The sequence below is a fragment of the Salarias fasciatus genome, chromosome 13 (assembly GCF_902148845.1).
Source record: "Salarias fasciatus chromosome 13, fSalaFa1.1, whole genome shotgun sequence".
NCBI lineage: Eukaryota > Metazoa > Chordata > Actinopteri > Blenniiformes > Blenniidae > Salarias > Salarias fasciatus.
In genome coordinates, this window is record NC_043757.1 from 18,523,785 (window position 1) to 18,535,485 (window position 11,701).

The 11,701-nt window shown below is 41.9% G+C and overlaps 1 protein-coding gene across 4 annotated transcripts; it reads left to right on the top strand.

The window, feature by feature from the left end:
- The first annotated feature begins 736 nt into the window (after window positions 1-736).
- rps24 (ribosomal protein S24) lies at window positions 737-3,890 on the top strand. Of its 4 annotated transcripts, XM_030106263.1 has the most exons (7): window positions 737-814; window positions 1,275-1,340; window positions 1,422-1,631; window positions 2,224-2,337; window positions 2,604-2,606; window positions 3,222-3,242; window positions 3,799-3,890. In XM_030106263.1, exons 1-6 carry the CDS (start codon window positions 812-814, stop codon window positions 3,225-3,227), a joined length of 402 nt encoding a protein of 133 aa, XP_029962123.1. In that variant the 5' UTR covers window positions 737-811; the 3' UTR covers window positions 3,228-3,242; window positions 3,799-3,890. The 4 variants fall into 4 exon arrangements, with proteins under 4 accessions (XP_029962123.1, XP_029962125.1, XP_029962124.1 ...); XM_030106265.1 differs by lacking the exon at window positions 2,604-2,606; XM_030106264.1 differs by lacking the exon at window positions 3,222-3,242 and having other exon boundaries at window positions 3,799-3,877.
- Window positions 3,891-11,701: the final 7,811 nt, after the last annotated feature.

The following is an 11,701-nucleotide window of genomic DNA, read 5'->3' on the forward strand; positions in this document are numbered from 1 at the left end:
TTGTATCCAGAAGATTACCCATATATAGGTTGAATATGGGTAAGACTTGGGCAAATACAGTTATTACCATTTAGGCGAATAGATGGATTCAAGATTGTACACAAAAGGGTTACCAATATTTGGGTTGAATGTGGGTAAATACTCGATGGACCCACCAGGTCAAGCAATATGAGAAAGTCTGAGGTAAATCTGAGGTGGACCTTGCGCATGTAGCTCAAGTAGGGACCCAACAAGCACAAGGTGTAATTCCGCATAAAGCCCACATGGACGTTTGGTGTGGGACCATTATTGTTGTGACAGTGGTGGCTGGGATTAGAAGTTCACAAACTTGAATCCCACAGTGGACAAATCAGTGCTGTTGCTCCCTAAGTCTCATGACTCCAACTTGTGCATAGATTGCCCTAATGTGGCTGCCAAATGGCATCCTGGAAGTAGAATGGATAAATGCGACAAAAAAAGGAATTTCTCCAAAGACATTAATAAGTATATTTAGCTTATTTTACTTTAGTTATGAAACCTGAGCACAAATCCATAGGGCCCATTTTTCAGCCCATGTACTTCCTGTATAGGCTCCACGTGTACTTGTCATATTTTTTCGTGGATTCATTTTTGTAATTAATTTGTATAGTGAATCCATGTATGAATTTTATCCTATGTTCCGTAAATGTAGTTTTTATTTGTTTTGTTGAGTAAATATGTATTTTTGATCAGGCAGTAAAAGTATCAGCCCGCTGAATTTTCCTCAGGCATTAACCCGGCCCCCTACCGGTCCTTCCTCCTTTTCTACGTCCCCGAGCGAGGCCGGTCCAAGATGGTGAGTTATGGAGCGAAAACTACGATTAAAATCAGCCCTCCATCGTGGCCATCCTTTCATCAACACACGTTTCTATCACAGTATTTAACAAAGATTCCCTGCTTCTTCATAAAACGTTGATATTAGTGTCACTTGTAAAGAAATAAGTGGAAAAGTAGCAGTACCACACAATTGCTCCCTCCATGGATGCCTTCCCGGACGTGTCACATTAGTATTTGCCCCGTGGTTTTGTTTAGTTTTAATAAACGATAATCCAACTCCGCACACCCGTTTATTCTCAAAATTTTCCCGAAGACAAAGTATATTCCGCTCATAGTGTTAAATGTAGAGGTTCCGGGTGTCTGAGGCTAGCGATAGCATTGTATGTAGCATTGTGATGAGGCCCCTGGCACAGAAGGGACTGTAATCTCACATTCATACATCCCACTGATTAAGACCTCTTTCTCTCTAATATCTCCAGAATGACACGGTAACAGTCCGGACACGCAAGTTCATGACGAACAGGCTGCTTCAGAGGAAGCAGATGGTAAGTATTCGCCACATGCTCTACATCTGTATCAGTTTGTGTGAAACAAGTCATTAACCTGTAGTCTGTTTTGTCTGTCAGGTCGTTGATGTCCTTCATCCTGGCAAGGCCACAGTCCCCAAGACTGAAATCAGGGAGAAGCTTGCCAAGATGTACAAGACTACTCCCGATGTTGTTTTCGTCTTTGGCTTCAGGACTCAGTTTGGTGGCGGCAAGACAACAGGCTTTGCCATGGTGTACGACTCTCTAGACTATGCTAAGAAGAACGAGCCCAAGCACAGACTGGCCAGGGTGAGTTTTTACCAGTTATAAATGCAGTTGCATGAATCAACGCAGAGATTGTGTAATATCAATCAGATTAGATTGCAAATCATCTTGTCATTTTGTTTGCAATGTCACTTGTCATACATTGCTTATTAGTTGGTAATGTTCTCTGTAGATCGTGTGTTGTCCAAATGTTTGTTATGCTGCACTTTTCATCAAAAATCATCAGTCGATAATGCTGTTGTTTGGAATTGTTGGGTCTGTTTAGAAGTAATTTGGGGGTATTTCAGAAGACTTTTGAATTTTAAAGTTTGTCAGGACTTGAAATGTCTTTCATACCGGAAAGCAGTGTCTGAATCATAGAGGTTAGAATGCAGGTAGAATCATGAGATGTGATGGTACAGAGAGGCACTGGTATGATTTACATATAGCTGGCAAGTAGAAAGGGGGAAGTTGTTTTAACAATTTTAGCGATAGTTTGCTTTTTATCGATGCAGTTGAAACAACTTGATTAATTTGAGAAAAAAGTTTGTCTGCTCTCTTCGACCCAACATGGTTCTCAAGAAAACATGACCGTTATTCATAAGAGCTAATCAATGTTTCACTTTGTGTCCTTCAGCACGGTCTCTACGAGAAGAAGAAGACCTCAAGGAAACAGCGCAAGGAACGCAAGAACAGAATGAAGAAAGTACGAGGCATCAAGAAAGCCAGTGTTGGCGCTGCTGGCAAAAAGGTAAAGTGTTCTTCTTGAATAAGTTTTGTGAAAAGAAAAAAAAATATTCTTGTCAAATCATGAAAAATGCAGTTCATTAATGCTTTCTGTTTTAAGTAAACGCAACAGGAAAACGAAGGAAGGAGCTATGAAATCTTTATTTTGTGGATTTTCATTACTCGCATTCTTTTTGTCCCCTGCTAATCTTTGTTTTTCACAATTTTCTTACTGTGTTCATTCCCTTTCTCATCTTTCCAATCCTATCAAATTTTCTTCGGAAACTGTAGAAGGTAAATCTGGTCCTAAGTAGACTAACTGCAGCGTGTAGAATAATCCAGGAGTGATAGACAATAGCTAACTGCTGTCTTTACACCCCCACCTGTCCATGAAAGCCAGGGCATTAATACTTCTCCCTTTGGATGTACATGATGCATCCACTGTGGTTAGTCTCAAACTTACCTTTCCATCCCTTCTTGGTACTAATGAGTACTGCTGTAAACTGTTTCTGACCCCTGTGTGGGAGATCTAATCACAATGTGTGGTTATCCAGGAATAAGTCACATTACTATTTTACTAATGAGTGAGGGTGTAGTTTTCCATTGAACCCCTTCATGCTCCTGTTTCCCACCAGTCATTGGCTTTAAGTCACATAGAATAGATCTCTGAATTATGAAGCAAAACCTGATTTTATTACCAGTAGCTGCATGTGTAACAACTACTGTAAAAGGTGACACTTTCAGCTGTGTCTGCCTCACTATTTTACTGGCCTGACTCCAGATGCCTTGAATATAACCTTTGCAAGTCCATTCAGAGATCTTTTCTATCCCATGTTTCAATTTCCAACATGTTAATTTTTTTTAATTTCATCTTTTGTTGATTTTGCTTCCCTTGGATTTCTTTTGCAGAAGTGAAGTGTCAGTTTGCAGGTATAACAGCAGAACAAGCATGGTGTGCCATTGTGTTGCACATCATAAGCTGACAGAGCTGAGCTGTGCCATGCATGTCACGCCCCACCTTCCCCCTGCAGTCCCCTTTATAGCCTCCCCTCCCTTTACCTTGTTGGTTCAAACTCTTGGCTAATGGGTTTCCCCCTCTTTCCTCAGTCCTTTGTACTGTCGTCCCTTGCTGTGTCGAGTGTATCTTTTAGGCTTTGTCTCCTCTGACTTCTATTTGAACAGACATAAGAGCTTTGACTGTCTTGATCTGTAGTTGATAGAAGCAGAGTGTAGCATGTGGATCTCGGTGATGTGTGTTGTGTGCTGTGTGTGGGACAGATGAACTAAAAGCCTGCCAGTGTGTCAATTTAAACAGATTCAACAGTTTTTCAGAGTATAATGTTGAGTTAAAAAATTTTCATGCCAATATCTACTAGAATTATGTATCTAATAGCATTTTTTTGCACTCAAACCTTGTATACTTAATAATGTTTTTTGTGTTGAAATTTAAAGTAGTTCTTGTACTGACTTCTTGTCTCTCCAACAGTGAGCCCGGACGACCTGGGAGGATCCTCGTGCTCAAGATGTTCTTGTATATTGTCATCAAATAAAGTTTGGAGAAAACTTGGAAAAATGACACTTGGGTGTATTATTCCTTTCCTTTTTTTAAAGATATATATTGCATTTTGCTGAGCTCCCGTCTGTTCATCGTGAAGAGGAAAGCTGAGAGGTGTGGCAGCGTATCTCTCCAAGTCTGAATTTAAACAGGCTTTGGAAATTGGCAGTGCTCAGGACTGATCATAACGGGCTTATTTTCAGTACACTTAGTTTCTTGGTTTGCCACCAAAACATTCATTATTAACACCATATGTGTAGAATGAAATGTTTTCAACTTTGCTGCTCCGATCAAACAATACACAGACTGAAATGCAGCCCTGAGTCATCAGAGGGTCATTCTGATCAATTTGACCTAAAGCGATTCCTCAGTTTAGCACAGCTTTTTGAAATGTTTACATCAGACCTGTAACTGCTGCTGGCTTGTGGAGTCGGGCTGTGATTGGCACTACAGTCACAGCTGGGTGACTCATTCTATTTAGTGGCCAATTCAGAGGTTCATTGGGAGCACTGAGTGTTTTTATTATACAAGCTTTTAAAAATGAGATTCCTGAAAGTCATCTGATTTGTATTACTTGAAACCACTGCAGTCTTGAAGTTTAAGGACATCTAGTGGATACATTTTGTCATTACATGAACATAACAAATCCACACGCACTTGAGGCCAAATTAAAAAGCCATGATTGATACTTACACATTAGCCCGACATTTGTTTAACCAGCATTCCCTAAAAATACTTTTATAGATTTATTGGAATTCTTCTTTCATCCATCTTCTTGGGTGCATTATTCACCTTTGGGCTTCAGAGAGGTGCTGGTTCTTGCTGACTGAAGCTAGGACAAATCTGGACAGGTCACAGGGAAGCAGGGACAATCGGTTATAAACCGATGGGCAAGTTTCAAGTTACTAATTAATCCCAAACACTTTCATTTTGCAAGAGGAAGTGGGAATAGATCCTGCAGAGAGTCATAAACACGGCCCAGAAATTGTCAGTCTGGGTGCAGTAAGACAAGCGGCCACACGATGGCTCCCTTCATTTGAAGAAAAGTGGAACAAAAGAGCTACATCAAAGGTGTTTGTGAAGTGTTTACCTGCTGTATAAAATATTCACCGCTTCTCAATCAAAGAGTGAATGATGGTGAGAGAGGCCTCTGCTGACTGACTGCTGCTAACACACCGGCTGCTCACTGTTCCTGTTTATAAATAAACATCATTTAAAACAATAGATATTCCTCTTTATAGAGTGACCTTTGCAGATAATTTGCATGGAGATACCCCGAGAGGCTGTGTAAATGAAGTGATTAGAATGCGAGGGAATAGCTCGTCCTCAGGGTAACCCTCACTCCACGCTTGTCTCCCAGTGTCTCACTTTCTTTTATGGTTATCATGTCCTGATGTGGGATGTGCAGAAGCTCCTGTTGGAGAAATGTTAAGAGAGAAGCTTAAGAATTAAACAAACTGGGAATGGAAGATTGACTGTGCGTTTAATTAGTGATGGCTAAAAGCAGACAAGAGGGGAAATACAATCTGACGTTCACTAATGCGGTGCTAAAAATGATAACATGACCTCCAGTGACCTTCCCAAGAGCATTATCCAAAGAGCTGCAACGCCTTCGGATCAGTCAGTTCCCCACATGCTGCTCTGCAGTGTATGTAATGTATATTACTGCCTTCCACCTTGCAATGTGGGATATCTTCATGCATGCGCAAAGCCTGAAATGTAGGCCAAACGTTTCTCCAGCGCAGTCCTCCGTTCCGACACCACAGGGAAAAGAGAAGCTTGCAGGCAGTTCCACTGACATTTATGAATATATATACTCACCGAGTTGCAGTTTCAGAGCGTTTCTGTTTACAGTTTGCATATTCTCCCTGTGCATGCTCGCATTATCTCTGTCTCTCTGCGTTCAGCCGGTGACAGATGGGTGATCTGTCCACAGTTGACAGCGTCTTTGCCCATAATCAGCTGATACTGGCTTTAGCCCACTGCGACCCCCGGCTGATTAACACCGTGTGGAGGACGGAAGGACGGCCCATGCCTTGGTTCATCAGTATCAGAACAAAAAGTGAACATTTGACTTTCCACTTTTATGATATTGATTTTTGTCAACACATTTATGAAAATGCTCTATTGATTTCTTTTGAGAAATGATTCTCTTAATTTAATTACTCCTATACATAACTCCTATTAGGAGCAGCGCCGCATGGGATTAAGGACCGCGCTCAGGGAGCCGCAGTAGTCACCTGTCAGCACTGGGATTCAAACCTGCAAACCTCAGCAGACAGATGTGTTTCTCTAACCTCTAACTCTGCTTATTTGGTGCACATTAGAACTTAGATGTCCTTTTTCAGAGTCTTACAAATGAAGTTCACCAACAGAAGGTTTATGAAGGTAAGGTAAGGTACCACTTCCCACAAAGCATCTTTTTGTCAGAACTGAAAACATACTGCACAAAACACAACAGGAACTGTCAGTGGATGCTCATACACACAATATATATAACTCATTTATCTTAAAAGTTGTGTTTCTTTTATTGATTTGAAGTTACTCAAAATCGAACCACATTCAGGAAGCTCTGATCTCAGCTGGACTTGATGCAGTGAAATGATCGAAGAACCAAAAAAAAAACCAATGAGTACAAATCTTTTATACCAGTAGTTGAAAATATCCACATTTAATGACATTTTCTCTGCAAAGGCTCATACAAACAACCTAGAATGTTATGAATAAAACAGGTGTACTTTAAAATTCTAGTTTCTTACAAGACAAAATTGATTAAAAAAAAAAACAGTTTCTTCTTCAGCTGAATGATTTCTGCATGTTTTAGTGTGGCTCATGCTATTTTAACAATAACGTAGCTGTCTTTTCCAGCTGCATTACCGTGGGCAGTGCTGCTATTTGCTGTTCAGGTCTGGATCTCAGCGTTTTGTTATGTCTCCACCAGCCTGCAGAATTATAGCTCATATAATTTACATGCATTAAAGGTCATCAAAGGTACCGCAGGCCATCATGAACTGGTCATTTCGCCGTTTTCGGCTGAAAGGTCATGTCTTATGTTTGACACGATTGGCTTCAGGCAATTCACCAAAGACTGAACCTGCCAATATAAAACTGTAACCCATGATATCTACTGCATCGTATTCCTGCAGTCATTCCAAAAAACACGGGCACACAGACGTTTCAAGGTCTCTCTGGATTGAATGGAATGGGAGGCGTACTCAGTTAGCTGCAGTCTGTAGCCTTCCTGGAAGATGCCACTGAATCGGATATTCAGAGATCTCCGCTGAAGTGTTGCGTTGCGTTGGCTCTGTTGAGGCTGAGAAGACGCGGGTGACCGTTGGAAAGGTGCACGGCAGGGGAGAGAGCAGGAAAAGGCTGTGGGGTCTGTCACGGGCTCTGTGGTGCTTCACTGGTGTGTGGTTGTGGGAGGTTTGACATAAGTGGAGCTTTCAACCCGGGGACTGGTAACAGATGGTGTTGGGAAATTAAGCCCCGCTCTCCGCAGCCCTGTCGGTCCGTCCCAGGAGCCTCTGCCTCTCTGTCTTTGTCTCTCCTTCTCTTTCTTCCTGCAGCCTCTGCTCCCAGTGTCTCTCGCTCCATTTTTCCCTGCTTATCTCCTGGCCTCCTACGTTTTGACAGTGTTGGACTTGCAAAATCACTTTCATCCTGCTTTAATCCAGCAGGAAGTAAAGCGGAAACACACCGGTTGGACTGTTAACAGGCTATCGCTGTAAATGAGATGCTTTAGCTGAAAAAAAACCAACAGATGAGAATATGGGAAAAGGTAGTTGTGGACAGTGTTAACAAGGATGATGTATGATGCTGGCTGGGTTGTTAGTATCTGCAGTCTCAGCGTCAGGAGACGGTGCCAAGGGCCTCCAGGGGCCCTTCCTACATGCCACATAAAACCAGATAAAGGACGGCGTTCACCTCTGCTTTCTTTCCTTCAGGACGGGAACGGGCTTTAGTAATGAGAATATTCCTCAGCCTGCTCGTACAACAAAGGTGTTTCTGCAGTCAGGTTCATGATAGATGGTTATGAGGCACACAATGTTTATGCCCGAACAACAGGTGCCGTTTTAATGGTCTGCTTCTCTCCATGCAAAGCAAGAAGAAAGTGAGCAGAATTCCAGATGACTCGCTGTGTGTTTGTGCCAGCTCATCCCAACAGATATCAATCGTAACAATGGAAGTCAAAGTCAATAATCTTGATGCCTTCCATATCATTATATTGTTCATACACACTGCTTTAAAACGTGTAAAATCTGCAGCTTTTCCATATTTGTTATTTTGGTAACACTTTACTTGAAGCCCCTCTTTATAACACATTATAAGTAGTTATAAACACTAATACATGATCACAATGCTTTATAACTCACTATACAGCAGTATACAGCATAGGATTAAGGTTAGGGTTAGGGTTAGGGTTTGGTCCTGGCATTGTGATCATCTATGAATGTTTATAACTATAGCGACACATGTTATAATGGCATTATAATGCTTTATGAATGTACTTATAATGTGTTATGCAGGGGGGCTTCAAGTAAAGTGTTACCGTTATTTTTTTTAAACATAGGTGAACAATAACCAGGCAGGTTCATGTTTGTTTTGCAGCCATAAGCTCTAAACTAAATGTTTTCAATGGCTCTGTGAATGTTTTTTGCAAAAGGGGCAACTTGCTGTAAAGTGTGGCCGGGTTTTTGAGGATGCAGTGCATCTTAATGAGGTATGTCTCCCTTGTTGGCCTCAGCAGGGGAATCATCACAGCTCATTTTGCAGTCCTGCAGTGTCCTATCAGCTTTGGCAGCCTGCACTAAGTTCACTCCATCTGCCAGTTGCTAGGTGCTGATATATAAAATGATCTGCGCCTTGGTAGCCCCTGAGCACCAGGGAAGTGATTTGCTTTTGAGGACAAACTGTGTTTCGTGAATCCTAATTATCCTCTTTGCATCACCAGCCTGACACGGTTTTGTCATTTATCCCTCTCTGGAAGTGGCGGAGAGGAAAGAAAAACCTGCAGAGACTGCAGCAAACTACATCTGCCCAAACAGACAGAGCTCCTGTTGATATACTGTGTAGTCGCTGAAATGCAACAATGACATCTCCCCATCAATCCATTTGCACAGGTTGAGGCAGAGGCAGAAGAAAAGAAAGAGATACCCGCTGTCTAATTCTAGTTCTGTATCCAGTGCGCACATGTGAAAAATCACTTCTCGGGTTCAATCATGTGAGGTGTATTGAAACCACTCTGTGGCATTTTCTCTGGCTGTTAACGTGCCGTCTGAGGCTCGGAGGACATCAGACTGCTATGAAAGCATGTCGGTTCCCCTGCCTTTCCAAAGCTTAACAGCGTGCCCGGGAATCCTGTTCATTTCTGTTGGCATGGGAGGCAAGCCTGTAAAGCCAGCGAGACTCGGGAGTGCAGGGAATAATCTGGACAGTTTGTAGAGAAGCCTACGAGGGAGAAAAGGTTTCTCTGAAGGAGAGGTAAAGGAGAGCGGGGAGCGAGAGAGGAGGGTGCGGTAATGAGAAAGGGCAGCAGATGTGAGTGACAGTATGATGGAACGCTCCGTGTGATCGTCATGCTCTCCAGACTGGGAGGTGTGTGCACACGAGGTATCATGCGCACATATGTGTGTCCTTGGGTTTTAGAGAAAGGAGATTTTATGTAGCCTTATCAGATTTGTGCCAAAAAGTAAGCCTGTGCCCTGCAGACATTTCAACCTGGTCTAATTAAATAGAGATATAGTAAACTGCCACATAACGCTGCGTAATGCCTTAATGCTGTAATGCTAATTTTAATTGTAATGCTATTGACATTCATCACCTTCTAATTTACTCTTCATTCCAAAAGTTAGACGAATAGATTGATACCGCTCCCACATCTGTATGCTAAATATGAAACAGCTGCCTGCAGCCAGGCAATTTTGCACGAAGACGAGTTTTAGAGAGGGAGCTAGCTCTGCACAGAGGTAACAAAACCTACCCACAGGCGTCTCTAAAACTCAGTCATTTACCCCATTATATTGTACATGGTTCAGAACCTCCGTCAAACCGCCATTTGTCAGTGTAACACCTTGGATATGGAGAGTATCGGTTTGCTCTGATAAGCTGTAGAAGGCGTATTGAAGCTATGTTTGATTCCTCTTGGGAAGAGTCCCCAAATGTTTAATCAATTGTTCAGAGTGATCAAGTTTATCTAACATACAATGTTTCTATACTGATGGGAGTGGTCCTCGTCTCGATACCCCCATCTACAAGCAACAGAGGATTCCTGAATGCTTTGCGATAAGAAGATGACAGATTAAATCAAGCTGGTTTATTTTAGCGGCTATGATTTCATAAATGACACTCAAAAAGCCAAAAACTCACATGTAGCAAAAAGACTCATGGTCAGTAGAGCAAACACAAAAATAACATATTTCAGAAATCTTTTTTTTCTTTGCTGTATATTATTCCTACTATTCATTAAGAGTGTATATTTTTTTTTTGCACTTTCTGATTTTGAAGTCCTGTAACTGTATGTTTTAGCTTTTAGCACCAAGCTCCACACAGAAAAGCTCCCAAGTTTAACCCGGACTTGAACCGGGAACTTTTTCAGCATGAGGTGAGAGTGCTCAGTGCTAACTGCCACGCAGCCCACATTTCCCCATTTCCTGGAAAATTGGCTCCTTTGCACCAACATTTAGGGAATAGTGGATGTAATCCACTGTAACATCTGATGACTTTTTCCATTTTTTGCCATTTTCAGGAAACTGCATATTGATAAATACGCAGCTGTGGGCCAGTGATTATACAAGTTTAAAACATCTAATTGTATTAAAGAGGTATAAGCATGTCAAAATGTCTAATGGGATTACAATCCAAGATGGTCATCCGTGGGTTAGCATCAACCTCAGTCGACCCTCAAGTGACTCGTATGTTTTGGCCTTCAGAGCCATTTGATATCAAACCATCTGAACACAGGAAGAGACTCCTTTAGCAGCATGTTGGTGGTGCTTTCCTCCACCATGATCAAATTATTGTATTAAGGACTCTTTTCCTTCCAGTAGGCTACAGTTCCAGAAACTAATGTTTTTCTGGCAGTTTTTGTGAATACTGTCCTTGTGAATACTGTCAAATCCTGCCGGTCAGTGTCTTGATTTCCACCTTAAGATATGTCAAACATCCATGATGCTAAGTGCTGCATATTCAGCTGACATGATGGTGTCTTTTCATCCATTTTCCAGATAGCGTGCAATCATGTTTTTAACCCTCTAAAAGCGAAGCTCCCTCCCCTCGATTGGGAGTAACTCAGAGTTTGAGGAAGAAATTTATGAAAATGAGAATAAAGGAGACGATGCGTCCTGAGAAACCTAAATGATTTTCATAACTTATCTCAATTCCAGCAGCATTAGCAGCACACAGACAAATTTATAGATTTATTTTATGAACACAATGCTCCCCAGAGCACAAGCCTGGTCCGGTTTTCTTCAATCAATGAAACAAATTTGTGTTTTAGACATTGCATCATGCTGCTTTCAAAGCACCAGTATTACTGCGGTGCATGGTTTTCCAATAGCAGTCAAAAAACCAAATTGTCTCAGTCTCTGTGGGCGTACTGCACTTTGATATAGTCCCCATCGGAGAAGGCGGTCAAATAATAATAGACTTTATTCCCACTCAGAATGGGGCAAGGTTGTGTTTAGGCAGCACAGAGCACTTGGCTGTCTGTATGACTGAGTTATTCTGCCATTTTTCTGTTCGTGCACATTCCTCTGCTCTCATTGGTATTCCTGTTCATATTACCCTCCTCAATCAGCGGCGGAGAAGCTCTGATTAATGGCAACAGTGAGAG